Source organism: Bos javanicus, chromosome 7 (genome assembly GCF_032452875.1).
Source record: "Bos javanicus breed banteng chromosome 7, ARS-OSU_banteng_1.0, whole genome shotgun sequence".
NCBI classification, from domain to species: domain Eukaryota; kingdom Metazoa; phylum Chordata; class Mammalia; order Artiodactyla; family Bovidae; genus Bos; species Bos javanicus.
In genome coordinates, this window is record NC_083874.1 from 28,682,122 (window position 1) to 28,703,765 (window position 21,644).

At 43.2% G+C, this 21,644-nt stretch overlaps 1 protein-coding gene across 3 annotated transcripts in view; it reads left to right on the plus strand.

The window, feature by feature from the left end:
• Positions 1–21,644, plus strand: part of ZNF608 (zinc finger protein 608) — a 109,106-nt gene that overhangs the window by 35,741 nt on the left and 51,721 nt on the right. For all 3 annotated transcript variants that reach the window (XM_061422930.1, XM_061422931.1, XM_061422929.1), the window contains one exon: positions 12,688–12,943. In XM_061422930.1, the coding sequence (XP_061278914.1) occupies positions 12,688–12,943 (256 nt within the window). The remainder of the gene's footprint in view (positions 1–12,687; positions 12,944–21,644) is intronic.

Here is a 21,644-nt window from a genome sequence, read left to right on the forward strand (position 1 = left end):
AGTCTCCTCAAGCACAGGCCTCATTACCTTCTTGCCTGCTGGTGACATGGAAGGGCTGCAGGAACTGGCATTTGGCGGGGGGCGGGGGGGTGGCAGCGGGGCATGGGAGTATGGGTTCTCACGGATCAAGTCATCTGATGGAAGAAAGGTGGCTGCAGCCATGGTGTCGAGTCAGTATTTCTTCACTTGGATTGAAACAGAAGGTTCCAGAGGGTGTAGGGGCCACTCTCTGGGGCTGCCAGTAGCTGTCAGGGTGAAATTCAGGGCTTGCCTTTAAAAAGCCATCAGCCTTGCTCTTCTGGTGGGTAGAGGGAAGGAAGGGATGCTCAACCAGCTTCCCAGAGGTCCACATTATATCTTCCCTTGACTGCCCTGTGGTGTCAGCCACCAGACCTCCTGGACCACGGTGGCCTCGGAGCCTCTCTCCCCTGGTTGTGGTCGCTCATCTCTCTCCTGATTTGCTGCAACCTCAACAGCCACGCCTCCTGCTCTCTTACTCCACACTTATGTCAGCGAGAAATGTTGTTGCCCCTTCTCTTCGTACTTTTCACAGGTTCCCTGAGCCATCTTGTCCACTCTGCTGGCTTCACCGCTTTCTCTCTGCCAGTGACTCCTCTCTAGTCTAGATAATTCTCTTGAGCTCTACACCATTCTGTCCATCTGCACAATAGACATCGCCCTACCACACTCCACCCGTCCTCTCCATCCCAGGGAAGGACGCCCTCGAGCGCTCACACGGAAGCCTGGGACTGGGATTTGAGACTCCTCTCTTCCCCAACCCCTGCCACATCTGCCGCCTCTTCCGTGAAGGAATCCAGTGGCTTCAGCTGCCCTCCTTCCCTCCTTCCTTCCTGCAGTTTCAGCCGTCTCGTATCTGTTCTCCCACGGCTTCAGTTTTGCCAGAGAAACTATCCATCCTCCCATGCCCCTGCTTTAATATCCTCAGCACAGTCTTCTACCTTTGCAGTCATTCCCCAACATTCTTCGTCTGTCCTGCGCTCTTCATGAGCCCTCTGTTTCTTCAGCCTTAATGTTCTATCTTCCTCCTGACCCCCTAAGCTCCTAGACTCACTGTACTGTCCAGCGTGGCTCATCTCTTCCATGTTTCCCACCCTTACCCAGCCTTACTCCTGCAGTCCCTTCAGATCCACCTTGCACTCTCCCTACCACACCCCTTGGCACTCGCACGATGCCCTGAGCCTGACTGACCACCCAAGCTGACCCCAAGCTGCTCTGTGGCCCCTGCTAGTCTCCCCTGCAGCCTCAAGGGCCCTCCAGGGCTCATGAAGAAACACTTGGCAAATGGTAGGACCTGGCAAAAACTTTTTAGATGAGGAAACGACTTCCCCGATGGTGAGGGGGCTTCAGTCAGCAGCCCTTGTAAAGCGGAGGACAGGGTCAATACACTACCTCCCTTCACACGCAGTTGGTCCCAGTGCCACCTTGGCTTGTTAATTTCAGGACCTCCGCACAAGGAGTTGAAATCATAGTCTCAATCCTATTTCTCTCCCTTCTGAGTTAGCATTTGTTTCCATTTGTTTCCTTTTATTCTGAGTGGAAAGGCTTAGCATCTTTTTATTAAATTTTTTAAAAAAATTGTGAAAGTAGTACATGTTCATGCTAAAATTCATGCAAACACAGAGGCTATAAAATGAAAACTGACTCCTCCCCATCGCCCTGCATTTTTTATATGGATTAAATTTCTAGAAGGATGCATACGTAGGAAACTGTTAGAAGAGAGGCTCTCCCTGGAGAATGACCAGTTGGACTTTTAAAGGCTGCTCTGTTCTCAGGAGGGAAAACAGAATTCTGGGCCTGTGGGAAACTCTTTTGTGGGGATGGGGAAGGTTCTGCGAGCAGAGAACTTTGAAAGTTTGAGTTACGGTGCAGAGCTTGGTGGAGGGCACAGCAGCCCTCATGGGGTGGCTTGTGGCCTCTTGTTTGGCTCCTGACCTTGCTGTGTGCTGTCATGCTCGGTGGTGTCTGAATCTTTGTGGCTCCCATGGACTGTGGCCCACCAGACTTCTCTGTCCGTGGAATTTTCCAGGCAAGAATACTGGAGCAGGTTACCATTTCCTCCTTCAGGGGATCTTCCCGACCCAGGGATCAAACCCACATCTCCTGCACTGATGGGCAAAACCTTTACCACTGACTCAGCACTCCTGACCTTGAGAGGTAACTTACCTCTTAAGAATTTAGTTTCTTTAGTTTATAGAATCAGATGAGAAAGCCCACTCTTGCCTTTTCATAGAGCCAAGATAAGAATGAATGTTAAAAAAAAAAAAAGTGTCTCTTTAAGGTATCCTTAAAGATGGGCATGAAGATGGCTCGGGAGCTTCATGATTTCTTTCTGTCTGTAACCGTCCATCTCTGTGATGAGCTATGGAGAGCTTTACTGAGTTGTTTGATTTGATACGAAATGAAAGTTTTAAAGCTTGTGTTAAGAGAGTGATGGCTCCTTTGAATCAGTGTTTGGGAGTTATAAAAGGAAGGATAAGAGAGAAGAGGTTGATGCTGAGTGTCCTAGACCGGAATTTATGTGAGTAGTCTTTAGTTTTTTCAGGGAGGAAGTGGTACCAAAATAGTATGTGGGGCAAGAAGTGACAACTGGCCCACGCTGCTGTGGAAAGGGGCTTTGACTCTTTCCATGAAGCATCTTAGTTCTCATAAGGTTTGACTCCTTGCCGTTGAACTTGTTATGACCAGCATGTATTGTGTTTATAGTTTAAATGTCCAAAATATTCCTGAAAAGACTATGTTTAGGTGGTTGCAGGTGAGATTTTCTACTATAAAGAAGTGCTGTTGGTTAGAGGTTTAGGAATAAGGTGATTATCCCAACTCCCAACAGGGCTTTTCTTTCTTTCATTTCCCCTCCTTTCTCCCTTCATTGAATCATGTCTGTGTCCTGAGATAGCTGAGGATTAGAGACCTCCAACCTTTTATTAATTTCGAGGAGAAATTGGGGTCATGCGAAGACAGGCAATGCTTTAATGGCCAGTTATCTGCGGAGATACTCAGTAACCAGGGGTTTTGAAATTGATTTGCTCGCTGATGCAGGTGCATCCACGTGAAGCAAAATCCAGAGTTTTACCTCTGGGCTGCTTTTTTAAAAATTTCACTCTTCAGGACCAAGGGCCAGATGTAATTGCAAGAAATGGGATTGATGTGGAACTTTACAGGGGTTTCAGTTCAGTTCAGTTACTCAGTTGTGTCCGACTCTTTGTGACCCCATGGACTGCAGCATGCCAAGCTTCCTTGTCCATCACCAACCCCCGGATCTTACACAGACTTATGTCCATTGAGTTGGTAATGCCATCCAACCATGTCATACTCTGTCATCCCCTTCTCCCGCCTTCAGTCTTTGCCAGCATCAGTTCAATTCAGTTCAGTTGCTCAGTCGTGTCTGACTCTTTGTGACCCTGTGAATCGCAGGACACCAGGCCTCCCTGTCCATCACCAACTCCCGGAGTTTACTCAAACTCATATCCATCGAGTCGGTGATGCCATCCAGCCATCTCATCCTTTGTTGTCCTCTTCTCCTTCTGCCCCCAATCCCTGCCAGCATCAGGGTCTTTTCCACTGAGTCAACTCTTCGCATGAGGTGGCCAAAGTATTGGAGTTTCAGCTTCAGCATCAGTCCTTCCAATGAACACCCAGGACTGATCTCCCTTAGAATGGACTGGTTGGATGTCCTTGCAGTCCAAGGGACTCTCAAGAGTCTTCTCCAACACCACCGTTCAAAAGCATCAATTCTTCGGTGCTCAGCTTTCTTCACAGTCCAACTCTCACATCCATACATGACCACTGGAAAAACCATAGCCTTGACTAGATGGACCTTTGTTGGCAGAGTAATGTCTCTGCTTTTTAATATGCTGTCTAGGTTGGTCATAACTTTTCTTCCAAGAAGCGAGCGTCTTTTAATTTCATGGCTGCAGTCACCATTTGCAGTGATTTCTGGAGCCCAAAAAACTAAAGTCTGACACTGTTTCCACTGTTTCCCCATCTATTTCCCATGAAGTGATGGGACCGGATGCCATAATCTTTGTTTTCTGAATGTTGAGTTTTAAGCCAACTTTTTCACTCTCCTCTTTCACTTTCATCAAGAGGCTCTTTAGTTCCTCTTCACTTTCTGCCATAAGGGTGGTGTCATTTGCATATCTGAGGTATACACAGGGGTTTAGTTTTGTCCAAAATAAAGGGAAAAGGATTAATCCAAGAAGACAGACTTTTTTTTAAAGTACTTTTAGTCCCTCCTCCTTTCTTTGTGGCTTAATTTTGTTTTTTAAGGTGTCTTTGGAAGTAGGCAGGATGAGAGGAAATCAGAGAAGCCTTATGTGAACAAGATAGGAAAACAGTGGTCATTTACTGCTGTTTAAAGCGTGCTTAGGTTGCTGAGTAGTGTCACCGACACTTTTAAAACAGATGAAGAATCTGTGGCTCAGGAATAAGATAGGAATGGTTCCCTCCCTCCCCCGACAGAGAACGCAGATGAGGCTGAGTGTGTAACAGCTGCTGTGGTTGGTGGAAAGTACCCAAGGCTGAGTCCCTGTGTCCCCTCTAGCTCCACCAGCTTCATTTTCCCATGGAACCTGGCACAGCGCGGGGAGGGCCTTCTAGGGGAGATTTTGGTTTGGCTTCAAAACAACCAGAGAGCTTTAGACACCAAGTCCAGGGTAGTTTAATTATACTCTGTCTTTCCATATGGACTCAGTACCTTGTCTTTTGCTTTGAAAAATTGTCACAGCTAGAGCATGAAGTTAAAAATCGTCACTGTTGTTTAAAATGTAGTTTACACCTGTGGCTGGCCTGTCTGTGCCTCTGACTTGTGACCTGCACATGGAGTTGCTTCTTGAATAACACACTGAACAGTCAGCGACCTTCCCTTGACCACCACCCCCAACGCAGCGTCCCCGAGAGCCTGGGCTAGCATTCTGTGACTTCAGCAGGGCTGGAGTCCTGGTTGGGAATGGAAACATCCATCTTGACCCCACTGCCCTTGGAACTGGAGCCCTGGTCCATCCCGAGGCTGAGCCCTACCTATTCAGCAGCTAAGCCTTTAAAAGTGTGCGAGCAGCTAGAACTTTGGCTTTTTATTTGGTCTCTGTCTTTATACCTAGGAATGAGAAAGTGAAAATGACAGTATGATTTCCAGTCATTGTGTCTATCTGTTGCTTTTGGAGTCAGATGATTTAAAACAGCAACAACAGCAAAACAGAACCTGAGCTATGGTTTCTGCGAGGTTCTGTAGTTGAGGTTTCTGAAGGAATTGCGGTATTTGCTTGGGCACACCAAGATGCACCATCCTAAACTAGGAGTTGAGAGAATAATCAGATGCATGGCTTCTAACATGCAGAAAAGGGTCAGGAATTACCCGGGGAGGTAGGTTTCTTTCTTGTGTTCTCTTCTACATTGAGAAGAGTTTCTTTTGCTGTTTGATCAATGTGAGTTCAGATTCTGGCTCAGCCACTGACCCTAAGTGACCTTTTCCGTTTAAGTTCCTTATTCCTCATCTGTTAAGTACTTTCAGTCACAACCTTGTGAAGACTGAATGAGAGAATGCATAGTACCATCCCTCCTGTGTAATAAGTGTTAAACAGTAGTGACTGATACTGTTACTAGTTTTACAAGAAAGTCCACAGACTTTGAAGTCAGAGAGGTTTGGCTTTGAATTTCAGCTCTCTGGGTAAGTAGCTCATTCGCTGAGATCTTCAGTTTCTGTTTCTATAAAATGGGGATGTTATGAGTGTCAGAGGAGATAGAAAACATCTGGGGCCTGGTGTACAGTAGGCCCTTAGAAGGAGTTTGCCCCTGTTGTTTGGCAGCAAGCTGTAGCACGTGCTTTGCCCTGATCACGGTTTCTAGAAGGAAAAGCCTGCACTACATGTAGGAAAGACAGAATTAGGAATACTGAAATGCAGTTGTTCCAATTTTGTCCGACAAGGATGAAAATTCACCCTTGACGAATCATTTTGGGGAAAAGATCGGTGCTTAAGGAAACCATTTTTTAAGCTTCCCTTGCTTTACTAATGAAGCAACGATGTCTGGCAGAAAGGGTAGTTAAAATGCAAAGTGATGGACTGCGCCAGTGGTCACCTTTAAAGAGCTGTGATTTCCCTTACATGGAGTGCCGTCTCTGTCTAATGCTTTTTAAATTAAAGGGGTGACTGTGGGCAATCTCATAAAACAGCCAAATACCAGGATATGGAGAAAACGAGAGCATTAAGTAATCGTGCCCCGGTGTGCTCACAGAATGTAAAAATATTGACTCTGAACAAAATAAAACACCATTCCCGCTCTGGTTGTTGGCGACCCGAGAATCCCAGGATTGAGGGGTTAAGAGCAAGATGAGCATGCAGATTTGTAGCAACAGATGGAAGAAACCCAGGCAAGTTCCCCAGTGAAGGTTCAGACCTGCCCCGAGGTGTAGGAAGGAATCTTTCCTTGAGGCTTGCCTGTTTCCTGGTGGTGAACTTCCCATCTGCCTGGCAGTGCTAGCCATCCCCACAATAGAGCCAACTTGACTGTCCCTTTGTCGGGTCAGCCCTGCCAAGCCGACCTCTCCTAACTTGTCAGTTTCCAGCTGCTGGAAACCATCACCAGGGGCCACAGTCTGTGCCCGAGTGGTGCAAAGCTGCTGCCCACCATGCTTCAGCATTGGAGCCTTCCTTGCTCGTCGGCACTCAGGAAGCTCTTGAAATAAGGTGAACAGAGAAAACATTGCCAGGATCTCTCTGCAGACTATTTTTCCCCCTGGTCCTCTGATTACTCACCCTAAGTGCCGCTATCTGTGTAAATAACCTTTTCTTCCCCGCCTCCCTGTCCCCTCTCTGCTCCCCCACTCCCATGCTCTCAGGCTCTCTCGAGTAATAAATAGCCAGGCTACTGCTCAGTGTGCACCAACACCTGGGAATAATCATGCAAAAATAACAGTGAGAGACTGCCGCGCGTCTGTTCTTGACATTAACTTTCCTCAGTTTGACAGGCTGCCACCACCAGCTGTTAGACTTATGGGTCTTTTTTTTTTTTTTTCTTCCACTGGAGATGGCTGCTTTCCTCTTTCAGGCTCTAGTATATTACATCAGTGTCCCGTCAGGGTAACAGAAAAGAGCTTTGACAAAGGAACCATCGCTAAAACTGGCCAGTTCTCCCTCCTGCTCTTTTATTCCAGTTATTGGTATCATTTGACTAATAATTCCCCACCGATTTTTAAATGGAAGATGGTAGGAATACTCTTTTAGGGTATGTCCCTCCCGAAAGGTACTTATAACTGCTAATCTTAGTAGCAAATCCTAGCATTTGGCTTCTAAAGGGCTAAACCACCTAGCATTTTCTTTTCAGTTCAGGTCTCAGGTATGTTTGTGATAATAATAATCATATTGACGATGGCAGTAGCATTTGTTTATTGAGGGCTATTCCATACCTTAGGAGAAGGCAATGGCAACCCACTCCAGTACTCTTGGCTGCAAATCCCATGGACGGAGGAGCCTGGTAGGCTGCAGTCCATGGGGTCGTGAAGAGTCGGACACAACTGAGCAATTTCACTTTTCACACCTTCACTTTTCACTTTCATGCATTGGAGAAGGAAATGGCAACCCACTCCGGTGTTCTTGCCTGGAGAATCCCAGGGACGGGGGAGCCTGGTGGGCTGCCGTCTCTGGGGTCACACAGAGTCGGACACGACTGAAGCGACTTAGCAGCATTCCATCCCTGGTGCCCTGGGGTAACGTCGTTTTGCGTGATCTTGAGTAGTAGTCACCTTAGTAGTCAGGTGTTGTTTCCATTTTATAGATGAAGCTACTGAGTCCCAGAAAGATCAGGCAACTTGCCCAGGGTTCTGTTGCTAAAGGTTGACATGGACTTCAGCTACAGAGGCTGATCTCTGCCCCGCACTGCCTTTACATGCTGGTTTTCACACTCAGGTCACCCTGGATAGCCCCTTACGTGAAGTGCTGCAGCGACACTTGCAATTTTGCTGGATTTGTATGACCATTTGATTATTGCTGCAGTCTTGCTCACTCTTTTGCTAGTGGCACCTGGCACAAAGCAGGTATGTTAGTAATTATTTATTGGGTGGACATGTGATCAATTTGAGGTGAATAAAAGGAAACTTTGAGGGGAGCATAGCACACAAAAAAAAGAGGTCCAGCAAGAGATGAGTGGAAGGAGATTCTGCAGAAGTGGAGGACTCATCAGGGCCTGCTGTAAAATGGGGCTGGATTAAGCCAGTGGACGACTGCCAGATGCCAGTGTATGAAAGGAGCAGTATTTCCTCAGGCTGAGCTTCTCAGGGTTAAGCCCTTTTTCTTATACTTTTAACATACTTTTTAACAGCACTTAACCATGCATTTGGAGAGGATTATAGATTTATGTTAAACATAGTAGGATATAAAAAGGAGCTTTGTAAGAGTGCATGCAGGGTTAGAGAACTGTAATATCAGACCAGGGACTTTTTTTTTTTTTCTTTTCCTAAGCCGTTGTTTACTGAGCTAAGCACTATGCCAAGCGTTCACTGGGCATGAGTTATCTCATTGAGTCCTCACTGCAACCCCGTGGATAATCATTATTCTTACTCCCATTTCTTAGATCCGGACACTGAGCCTTAGAATAGCCAGTCATTTGCTCAGAATCCCACACAAGCAAGTACCTCCAGGGTCAGGATTTGAACCAGAACAACCTGAGGTTTGTCACTACGCAAGTCCAAGTGTGCATTGCCTCCTTTCCAGACACTCTTGTAGGAACTGTTGCTGCTCTTAAAGAGCCTCGCTGGGTGAAGAAATTGTGTTTCAGTGTAGGAGTGAATGACCTGAGAAATCAGGGGACAGTGGAAGCTGACCTTTTGTATAAGGCAAAAACAACTTTCAAAACCCTGCCTTGTGTGTCGCATCACACGGCTGTGTATTAGACACCATGAAATACACAAGGACCAATTTCTATTTTGGAAGACCACGTCATGTCACACTGGGGGTGTTCACTAACACAAAGAAATAACCAAACTCTTAAGTTATTTCCCCCATCCCTCTTTTCCCTCCCAGTGTATGCTTAGCTCCTTTATAAAGGTCCTTCTTAGAGGATGCTGTTCTTCTGTGGTCACCTGGGCTGCCACTACAGATAAATTATTGCCCTTACACAGATACGGGCCCTGGCTTTCTCTAGAATGAGTAAGCTGGGTTAGATGACCTCCTAGCTAGAACATTCTGTGGTTGTCTCAAAAAGCTGGAAATGCAAACTCAGCGGCTTCTGCCTGGGCAGGTCACTGCAGGCTGAGGGAGCTCAGCCTTGTCAGTTGAGGCCACGAACAATGTGGGCCCAGCATAGCGCATGATCCAATTATTATGTTACGAGAGAGAGGAAATTCAGACTTGTCCCTAATTTTTTGCATTGGCAAAAAAAGAAAGAAAATGTTTTTAAAACTGGCATACCTGCCAACAAAAACTCCTCTGAGAGTGGCTGTAATTCCCTACCACCTTTCCAGTTGGTAAGCTCTGGGAGAGGAGGGCCCTCGGTATACCTCATGGATGGTCTTTGTTTTCCACTCTAAATCCTGAAATCCCAAGGGAGAAAAGTTTGTTTTTCTACTCATAATGATAATCGAGACCTAAAGGAATGGGGGTTTGAGCTGCATTGAGGAAGCGAGTTCAGTGGAAAAACTTAAGAGAAATTCATCTGTGCAAGTCAAAGAGCTTAACCTATAAAACCATATAACCTGTTGAGTTTTCCTATCAAGTTTAAGAGTTTTAGACTGTTATTACATTGGGGGACTGTTTATGATTATTGTTCATATTTATAGGCAAACTTCTCTGAATCTTAGTTTTCTCATTTTAAAACAAGTGTGCACAGGGCTCTAGGGTCCCTTCTGTATATATCGTCAGCTGAACTCTTTTCATTGCTTTTGAATTGTGTTAATGGAAATAAACAGTTAACTTGCCAGTAGGCCTAGGATACCATGGCCTCTCCCATCAAGCCATCTAGATTCTTTAGAAGCTTCATCTTTGGAATTACATAAATATCCCAAAGAGTATGTGAGTATGTATGTATCTCCATGCAAATATATTCATAAACAGAGTTATACCGAAATAGAGATTTAATCTAGAAATTCTGTTGTGATAGGATTCATCATCACTATTAGAAGGCAAGAAAATAAATTTTCCAGTTGAGGAACATGGGCCTCAGTGAGGTTAAATGACTCTCATAAGTCACAGGCTTACTTAGTGGGGAGGTGTGGCCAACGTCCTGTGGTCTGCTCCCCCCATCCCTACAGCTTCTTTTATACATGTTTTCCCACGGCATCCTAAGCTTCACAATTAGAGAGTTGGTACTCTCCAAGACACCTCACCTCTTTTCTTTTATTCAGTCTTCTTGTTTATCTAACTGAAGCTGTATTTGTTCTTTTAGAATTAATGTATGCTGTCGATCCGGAGAAGGCGGTGGCACCCTACTCCAGTACTCTTGCCTGGAAAATCCCATGGACGGAAGAGCCTGGAAGGCTGCAGTCCATGAGGTCGCTAAGAGTCGGACACGACACTGAGCGACTTCACTTTCACTTTTCACTTTCCTGCATTGGAGAAGGAAATGGCAACCCACTCCAGTGTTCTTGCCTTGAGAATCCCAGGGACAGGGGAGCCTGGTGGGCTTCCGTCTATGGGGTCGCACAGAGTCGGACACGAATGAAGTGACTTAGCAGCAGCATGCTGTCGATCAAGGATATGAAGACTATTTTGAGAATGTTCCATTTTGTTTTTTCAGTTTATATGTGTCGCACCAAATTACAGTCAATTTACAACTAACTATACAAATTAAGAGTTTGTTGGGAATCATGCAAGAAAATGTGCAGTCGCTGGTTTATAATTTTCTTTGGTCTTTTTTTTTTTTTTTCCTCTTTTAAATTCTAGAAAGTGACTTCAGTCTCATGCAGTCCTTCAGTTGTAATAAAGACTACACGGCTGCACTGGCTTCCCCCACCTCCCTTAAATTTTCTTCCTCTGAACCCCTTTCTTCATTTGTCAGCTCAGTTTTAAAATAGAAACTATCAGTGTGAACTTTGATCCACATTAAGCTGCATTTACACAAAAGCATAAATCACCAGATCTGGGGCTTGAGGCTGTTAAATGCTTTCCTTTCTCGGGCTCTGTGATCAAGAATGAAGAACAATAAAAAGCATGGAGCAAAAGGAGTTTTATGGCAGCTTGGAGAGCAGGAAATTAACTTTCTTTAGCGTGCAGTTGGATGAAGGGCTGTTCTGTCGCATCTTGGATCACTCAGGCAAGTGAACGTCGCTGTATCATTTTAGTGAAATGCAAACTGTAGCAATAGTTCCTCCAGTCATATGAACAAGAAGCCCACACAGATGACTGCTTCAGCTGTTGGAGGAGGAGCACACTTCCTCATATGACTTCTCTTGAAAAACGCTCTGTGTGTGTGTGTGTGTTTTTAAGAACAAAGACTATACACTATTATGTCTGTATCAAATGTTGATTTCTTAAAAATTTTAACTGAGAATATATGAACACACTAAGATGGAATTTTACCAGAAGAGCTTTCTCTCTGTCCTTTTTACACGTCCCCTGTGTCAGCCCAACTGATAAGACGTATAAACATCATCTCTTGTATGTCAGTGACGTCTCTGTGCAACCTGAGGACACAGGTGATCTGGAATCCTGTGCAGAGATGTTGTGCGTTTGGCTTTTTCGCCTGTGACAATCGGTCAGCAGGGCCAGAGCTATTCTGTAGCAGTCATAACAGTTGTTACAGTGGGTGGAAGGCGTGGATCAGTCTGTTGGTGACCTACCTACTCAGTACATACCTAGCTTTTGGTTTCATTAATGGCCTGACTCCCTCATTTTTTGTGGTAAAGGACACCTCTGCTGTTGTCCTCAGGATTGGGGTGCAAGGGAGCGGTTGCACCACAGGGTCTCGTTTTGGCTGACATTTCTCTTTTCTGAACATAGAGTTGCTGAGTCCCGATCAAACTCATCAGGGATCTTCACAAGTTGAAGCATTAAAGGACTTGTACATGGAGGAGCTCAGATTCTGTTGAGCACATGCATTTATGGGTAGTTCTCCATTTCTATGAACGCTGTCAAACTTTGCAGTAGAACACTTAGTTAAAAGTTGATGCCTAAAACATGCTAATAATATCCAGTTTCTGTGTTTCTGTGTGTGTAATCAAGTTTATGATTTTGTATGTTTGGCAGAGTAAATTAATCTGTTTTAGTAGTGATTGAATTCATTATGGTTTATAAAGTACTTTGAAAACAATTTTAATCTATCTCTTATGCTTAAATGTCCAGTGATGCCTATATGGATATTTATTGGAGTTTCTCCTTTGAAAAATGTTATGTTGAAAATACAGTTTCATGACAAGTGGGAAATAGTCTTCATTTTGCAATGCATATTTCCTGCACATCTCTTGAGGCTAAATATTGTCAATTGGTGAATTTGTAAGGACCCCAAAGGCCTGTCTGTAACCCAAGAAGCTAGAGCTCCAATGTTTACTTTGTGTATCGTGAAAAACGAAAATGCTTATTTCTCTTCTACTTTGTATTTTGGCACCATTAAAACACTCAAAGCATATTATAATTGCAAATAGAATTTGGAATGGTGATGTATTCTGGAAGTGATGTCAACAGATTGCATTGAAAAGAGCTGCAAGCACGCAGCACCACTGCAGTAAGCCTGTCTGTCTTTCAGGTTGACCCCCTGTTTACAGTACCAGCGCCTCCGCCGCCGATTGCCAGCAGTCTCACGCCTCAGCTCCTGCCCTCCTTCTTTTCCCCATCTTCATCCAATATTGCAGCACCGGTTGAACAGCTTTTGGTTCGGACTCGTTCCGTGGGTGTCAATACGTGTGAAGTTGGAGTAGTGACAGAGCCAGAGTGTCTTGGGCCCTGTGAACCCGGAACCAGTGTGAATTTGGAAGGGATCGTGTGGCATGAAACAGAAGAAGGTAAATACAATTTATTTTGATCTATTCCCCCATGTCCTCTTCCCTGTGGTGTCTCTGTGTCTACCTGTAATGGGAATTTGCTTTGTGGTATTCAGAGAGGAAAGAAAAGTGGTTTCTACGCGCTCTTGATTTTTGTTGAAATAAGAGCTATGTTTCTCTTTTTGTTCATGGCTGCTTTTACATTCATTCAGGAACAGTCTGGTGTCTATCTAAGTGCTTCTCCACTTTAAGTGCTTTAACGTGGAAGGACTCTGAGAAGCAGGCTGAAGGTTACCGTTTCTCCTAGGAGGTATCATGAAAATTAGAATGGGCAATAGATCTCAAGTTCGTTTTGTTGTTGGTTTGCCAACTGATCTGTCTTGAGGTGGTTGTTTCTGTGTTGTTGAGGCTTATATTTACCTTCTGAGTTGAGCCAGTGTTCCTACATTTAGCAAGGGCCATTGCTGTGATTTGACGGTGGCCAGTTGTTGCTCAGAGTTAATGAAGCCAAGGTCCAAGGTGTAAGCTCCAGTCAGTTCTTTTCTGTGGCTGGAGACATAGCACCTTCCTACGTGCCTAATTCAGCCCTAATTCAGCAGGCCATCTGGCAAGTGCTGTCTATTAGTCATGAGACCCAAGGTGCAAGAGAAATAAATAGATTGGGTGAATCTGTCATTCCTATTGGAAATGCACATCAGATGTGTGTCATAACGGACAGTGGATCCAGACATGGTTGGCCACATCTCATAGTACAAGATCATCAAGTATACCATGTTTCATATGGCCAGTGTCCTTGACAGAGCACAGTAGATAATTAATACAAACTAAATATGAAGGAGAGAGCTCCACTGCTGCATTTCGGAGTGCTTCCTGCCATGGGGAAGAAGCACGCTCCAGGGTACACCCAGGGACCAAAGGAAAGTGAAGAACAGAGGGGAAGCGTTTTTCCTCTGAGCTAGATTGGTCAAGAGTGAGGAGATGACCCTTATCAGTATCATTGTCTTTTAGGAGAGGAGTTCAGAGCAAGGATAAAGGTAACAAGAAGGACCTGAGATGCAAAATCAATAGATTCCTCTGTATCAAGGGGGAGAACTGGGGGCTGAAACTCAAAGGAGAAGAAATAAAATATGTGCCGAAGAGGCTGAGTGGATGGGAAAGGACAATATATTGGGGGTGATTGTTGGGAAAGAAATGCTTGGGAGAAAATAGTTAAGAATGGTGACAAACTAGGGAATGAGAGTAAAAATGACTGAAAATCAGGCGACAGGTGTAAGCATAACTGCGAGAAGGCAAAAAATAGCTCAGGCTGTTTCAAGACGGAAAAACAAAACTTCTAAGGAAAATCTTTGAATTCTACATACTATCTTGAATTTACTCTTCTTGTAGGATGGATTTCATCATTAGATAGAAAATTTGGTAGATAGCATCAGTAAGGAAAAATCAAGATTGAATTCTATAGGAAGCAGCCATGAGAAGAATGAAAGCAGCAGACCCGGAGAGCTCTCTTATTTGCTCAAATAGACCTGACAGTTAACATTTACTCTTGGTTTTAGAAACGTGGGAGGTTTTGCGCCTTCTCCCTCTTTGTACCTTAAACTGGAAAGCCACTTAAATCAGTACTGCACAACCACACCGGGAGGAAGGGTCAGAGGAGCTGGAATTAAACCTCTGTCGTGTTGCTTGTCGTTCAGAACCCGCCCAGTGCAGGGGCTCCACGTCGGGAGCTGGCTTCTCCTTCATTGCCTCTGGGTTGTGCACGGTTCACCTTCCTTTAGATTTTTTTTCCTAGAGCAGAAGTGATGGATAAGGGCTTCAGACTGGCATCTCCATGAGAAAACGTAGAAAAGACTTCAAGACATTATGAAGATTAATTAGTGGAGGTGCTGATTTTCGGGTATAAAATGATTTAAAAAGAGTAAGGATTAATTTACATCAAGTTGAAAGTCAGATTGTCTTGTACTTGGATAACCAACTCTTTAGGGTGAAGCACTGCCTTCCATTTTCCTACCTGTGACTTAGCGCCTGTCTGTTTATACTGCGTCATGATTCTATTTATTTCAGTGTGGGATAGGACAGGTTCCTGCAGTGTGACCTTCCTGCATGGTAGATGCTGTAAAATTAAATTAAAAAATCCAGAAGGTTTTTGTGGTTCTAAAACAGCTCTAAGTTTAGGGTTTGGTTTTGTTTTGTTTTTTCTCACTTTGCTTAGGAGTCTGCTGATTTTTTTACTTTGAACCTTGGCCTTCAGTAAAAGATGGGCTTCCCTGGTGGCTCAGAGGGTAAAGCAGCTGCCTGCAATGCAGGAGAGCTGGGTTTGATCCCTGAGTTGGGAAGATCCCCTGGGGAAGGAAATGGCAACCCACGCCAGTGCCTCCGGTGTTCTTGCCTGGAAGATCCCATGGACGGAGAAGCCTGGTAGGCTACAGTCCATGGGGTCGCAAAGAGTCAGACACGACTGAGTGACTTCACTTTCACTTTAGTAAAAGATGGGATTATTTAGAAAAAAGAAGATCTGTGTTTGAAAACAATAGTATATATGTTGATTGGAAATTCTGATGCTCTGAGCATACGTTTAAAGGGCTTTCATCATCATTATTATTTAGAAGTGATATGAATAAAGCCTCCCCAGTTCCTTGCTGTTCTTTGAAAATCCGTCTCCTGAGTCCAGTGTGCCTTCCCTGATCCTCTGTGATCCCTGAATCCCCGTGGGTGACTTCCTTCAGATGGCAGAGTAGTGGAGTCTTCCACAGTTCCTCTGAATTGCCTCACATTTTCCAGGATTTGGAATGTGTGGATGTTTACTGTGATGACAAGGAGGAGATGGAGCTGTTAATAGAGTTATTCTTGCTGAATAAACTAAACTTCTGACCCCCATAGAACGTAACTTGCCTTAGTCGAGGCCTGGGTCATAAGATGTGTGTTTAATGTGTAACTATTTTCAAGAGCATTCCATTTGCACTTTTCTTGGGTTTTTTTTTTGTTTTTTTTTTTGGTACAGTGTGTTTAAAACTCTTGTACCAATTTAAAAATTAAACCCACTTGACCATTAACTTTTCCCTTTTGGGAAAAACAAAGAGAGAAGCGGAACAAACACATTTGGAGCCAGTTATTTGACAGAGCTAAAAGAGATGGATTTGGGGAGAAGTGAAGGGAAAGTGAGCCTCGTTTTTTCTAGTACTAGGTTTCACTCACAAAGAGCTTCAGGCCGGGCACTTGTAAAACTGTCAGTTGGCTTTGACTAATGCTATAGATTGAGTTGAATAAAATCTCTTCCTTGGTATTTTCATTTTGAAGATATGGTATCACTGGTAGTGCTTTTCACAAACCCAATTTATGTGCATTCACCCATGTGTGAAGTTTGTATGTGCTTGTTCTAAGATCCTAGACATTTTAAAAGGCCCCATTTGCAGTCATTGGGGGAATATCAAGTGTTCCTGTGATTTCATTGGAAGATGGTAGGAGCAGCAGAGCTGAAATATGACGTCCCCACTAGGTACCTTATGGTTTCTTATGCTTGGAATTCTTCATTTGAGGAGGGTTCTTTTAATCATAGAGTTTCCCGCTTGTGTTACTGCCAAAAACTCTACTCAGGAATAAAGTGTTAGGAGAGGAGTTCCCTCTGGAAATAATTAGTGGGTTTCAGATCATGCTTAATAGGAGAGAAAAATTATTACTGCATTTGGATGTATAGTTACTCTACTCTGATCTTTCTTCTTTAAGGTGAATGCATAGGAGCAATGACGTATTGTACAAAATCACTCGCAGATGTTAGAAAGAATTTCCTTAGCATTTCATTCCTGACATTTGGGACACACATGCCCATGTATAGTTATTTGTTTGAAAATTTGCTCTTTTTGTGGGGGGGAGGGCAAAGAAAACATGGTGTGTACAGCATTTTGTATAAGTACATGTGTGTTGAGGTTGGTTTTTTTAGATTTCAAGACTGTATTTTCTTTTTGATTCTTATAGAATCCTGTTTCTTATTGTTTTTTTTTCCCCCTCCCTGAGAACATACTTGGTTCAGCTGGATCCACTGTTCATTGTTATGACTGTCGTTTACCATGGCTCTGCCATTCTGTCCTGAAGAAAAGGAAGTGAGAGAAAGCAAACTGGTTATTTGTCAGTGAAGGCCTTTTAAACATCTGTAGGTTGTAGATGAGTGGTTCTCAACTTTGTGCCTGTGAATCACCTGGAGAGCTTTTAAACCACACTGATGCCCTGGTGTCTCCTTAGTCTGGGCTGGCAATTTGGTGACCTGCCACTGTTTTTTTTTTCCACCTCTCTCCAGGGGTTTCTAATGTGTAAACAATTATGAGAACCATCATCTCAGGGGAAAGAGGGGATGTCCTGGTCCTTTGCACGCTGCTTGACTTTTTCCCTTTAAGGAAGTCACATGTTTCATTGCCTCATTTTCCCAGGTATGAAATGGACAGAAACACCTGCCCTGTGTACCTCACAGGGTGGATAATGTCTATCAAGATGCTGTAGTGTGACCGGTGAGCATAGCTTTTTAATGACTGTGCTAATGAGAAAGAGGGCCCAGCTTTGATCCTGAACATGAACCCCACAGAGGTTTTGAGGGGCTTAATGAACAATTAGCTGGTGTATCACTCATCCTAAGTCATTAATACAGTGAGGCAGACCTTAGTTTCTTTCTCCAGTAAGCCAGATACTGTGACTTCATTTCTGTGTGGTCTGCTGAGTTATTTCTGAAATAGTTCAGAAACCCAGAGTATTAAGGAAAGTTGATAAAAGTAGCAAATGAAAGATTGTGCTCGGAAAACATTGGGAGTTTTCAGAAGGGATAATAGGAATAAAAATTATGACTTATGAGAAAAGAGGCTTTCCTGGTGGCTCAGATGGTAAAGCGTCTGCAGGAGACCTGGGTTCAGTCCCTGGGTTGGGAAGATTCCCTGGAGAAGGAAATGGCAACCCACTCCAGTACTCTTGCCTGGAAAATTCCGTGGACGGAGGAGCCTGGTGGGCTACAGTCCATGGGGTCGCAAAGAGTCGGACACGGCTGAGCAACTTCACTTTCTCTTCTTTTATGAGAAAACACCCAGTGTGAGAGGAAGAATGCTTGTTTATATCAGGTCCTTCACCTGATGTTCGGTGTGTTTTCTGAAGAAAGAAAAGTGATCTTGGGAATTAATGTTTTAATCAGAGAAGTAAATGATTCTCTTTTAAACCATCAGAGATGTTCTTAAATTCTTCTGCTTTTTTTGCATCTCCCAAGTCACAAAAAAGATAGTGTTTTTATGTGCAAGGGAAGGGATCTCAAGCTAATTTTTTTTTCCTTTGAAATTCTTTTTTTTTTTAACTAATTATTTTTTTTTACTTTACAATATTGTATTGGTTTTGCCATACATTGACATGAATCCACCATGGGTGTACATGTGTTCCCCATCCTGAACCCCCGCTCCCACCTCCCTCCCCGTCCCATCTAATTTATTAAAAAGCAGGTGACCCCACATAATTGACGATGGCACTGATGTTTGCTATTGTTACTTGTATTCTGCAGTATTTACTTACCAACCTTTTTGAAAAGAGAACATTTCTTTTTAAATTTTGACTCATGAGATTCAGTATTAATCCAAGCTTGCTTTGTATTTTTAGTAATTGAACACAGAGTTGGTCTAGTACTTTTAATGATTGAAACATTACTATTTCTTGAGATAGTTCCCAGTGATTTTATAAATTCAGTTTTGACTCACAAGCGGAGTAAGATGCCCACTTTCACTTCTGCATTTCATTACCTGCCATATCAGTTAATGATTATAGCTGTGCAGTGAGGGGGAACTTTAAGATGGCTGATGGGCCATGCTCCCTGTCAGTACCATACTCAGTGGAGATAAAACAGCTCCCAGGGTGTGAGTTTGGTAGGTGAGCACAGTTGTTTAATCATAAATAAGAAAAAGGGTTCAAATGTGATCCTCAGCATAAACTTCTCAGAGGGCTGAAAGGCCTACTAGTTGCTTCCACTTACACCCTCACCTTCCCGGGCCATCTCCCTGTAGGGGTTGCCGATTAAAATGTGGATTGTCTCTTAAGATACATCACCATTGGTGGTAGAGCAGCTCAAAGGATGCACTTTCCAAAATGTACAAGTGCTGCTCATTTTCACATGCAAAAAGCAACCCAAATAGAAAATCAGATCCGTATGTTTGCTTTATCATGATGGTGGTGGTTTAGTTGCTAAGTCATGTTTGACTCTTTGCAACGCCATGGACTGTAGCCTGCCAGGTTATGACCATGGGATTTCCCAGGCAAGATTCCTGGAGTGGGTTGCCATTTCCTTCTCCAGGGGATTTTCCCAACCCAGGGATCAAACCTGCATCTCCTGCTTGGCATGCAGACTCTATTGCTGAGCCACCTGGGGAAACCCTTTCTGAACCATATGCCATCTTTATTTTCTCTGATTATTCTGTTTACAGTGGCGAAAGAATTTTTAATAAAGTGAAATTGTTCGATGGGATATATTATAAACAACTACAAAGCTCATATCACATTTTTTTTAAAAGATTACTAAAACTAATGTTTTCAGAAAAATACAGAAGGTAAAGATAGAGATGAGGTCTTCACGGTAGGTACTCAGTAAAGACGTGCTGACAGAAGGAGGGAGTAAGGATGGGAGCAGGGAAGCCTTGTCTGGGGCATTTTCCTGGGTTTTTTGCTTTATGCTCTCTTGGATCTGTTTAATGCTTTCTTGATGATAGAATGAGAAAATTTGGATATGATGAGTGATTGTGTGTTGCTGGAAAACCATAACACAGTCGGTTCACCTCTTGTCAATGTGAAAAGTAAGCGGCTATTCGATAAGATTTAACATAATGTCTTTGGACCAAACATTTGTTCTTTTGTGTTATTTTAATATGTATTTTGGTGGTGACATTAGGTGTTAAGTAATGAAGTGGTAAGTTTCAAACTCACTGTGTATTGAAGGCATTTTGTTTCCCCTTTTGATTGGTTGATATTGTATCTAAATTTAGTCTTGTATGTGAATACAGAATGTAAAATATTTTAAACTGGACTTTTCTTAGGACTGAGGTATATACAGTAAAAGATTTAAGAAGTTGTCTTTCAAGAGTTGTGTGTGTGGTATTATCCAGTATGCTTGTGTGTCTTTTCCCTGTGGAGGAGATGGTAAGAAAATGTGAGTCTTAACATTATAGTGGCTTGGAACTGACGATATTATTTTCTAATTACAAAATTCACTTAGTCTCATGGGTTGCATAGAATAGCTGTTGGCCTATCTGGGCATATGTATTAAAAGGTTCCAATGACGTTTAAAAAATACATTTAAAACAGTTTCATTGAGATATAATTCACATAATGTACAATCCATCCATTTAAAGTGTACAACTTAGTGGTTTTATAGTGTATGCAGTGTGTGCAGCTATCACAATTAATTCTAGAATATATTCATTACCCTCCAAGAAACCCCATGCCCATTAGCAGTCACTCCCACTTGCCCCAGTCCCTCATTTTACTGACTTTTACTTCTTTGTCCTTACCTGATTTTTTGTTGTCTTTAATGTGTAAATATGTCTGTTTCATGGAGAAGAGGAAGGCTTTTTTGTTGAGCACTTTTTCTGTGCCAAACATCATCCTGGGCATGCTTTCCCAGTGATTGCCTTCAGTGCTCAGGACAAAATCCAAAGTGACCTCCCTCATTATATTTTAAAAGAGGAGACTTAGAAAGGGATTCACGTGGCGAGGGAATTTGAACCCACAGCGGTCGGAGTTTGAGCCCTTGCCTCTTCAAACCTCCTCCTAGGTGTTCTGGATTTCTGTCACTGCCCAAAGTTCCTGTGTATCTTACAAACCTCTCTTTGGAGAGAAGGATTAAATTTGATAATAATAGCTGGAGTTTTTATTTTTAAGCATGGAGGGGTAGGAGATTTCTCTGTAGGTCTAGCATCTCATCTTGGCAGGAGTCATTGAATCAGCCTTAGCTGGGTTGCCGTATACAAACCATCCCTTTCAGCCCCGCTATGCCATAAGCTTCCTTCGTGCACAAACCCCATCTGTTTTGTTCACTGTTGGGTCCCCAGCGCCTGGCACGGAGTAATACACCATACATATTTGTTGAATGTTGAATAAATTCACAGAACAAAGTGATCTGGTCTTGATACCTGTTTAAGTTTGAATAGTGTCGCTTTCTACTCAGGAATATGTTACTTTTAAATTAAGTTTGGCCTACACAATCTGGAAAATAAAGTTCTAGAAATCTAGTTGGTTACTGACTTTTTAAAGCTGTTACAAAATCTGACAATATTTCAGCTTCCAGCTTTGCTATTATTAGACTAATCTCCACAAAAAAGGAGAAACAAACTATTTGGCGTGCTTCTTCCCTTCAGTCATTTATATCTTCAATATGGTGTTGATTTTTTTATTATTTTAAAAGAAATACATTTTGAGACATTTGGGGGAGAAAAAATACAGACGAAAAAGTCATCTATGATCTCATTGTTCAGACAAGACTTCAGTTTGTTGATTTCTTTCCAAATATTATTTGGAATGAACATGAAATATCTAAATTTCTCTCATGGTAACTATTTACACTGCCTTCAACTCCTTAGATAATTGTCATCTTTGTGCATGAAGTTTTTGTATTGTTTTGTGGATTTGCAGTTATTGGGCTAGCAGCAGTTTTCAAGGAGAATTGCTGAGTCAGAGCACACGGGCATTTTTGATACACTAGCAGATAGTAACTGTTCAA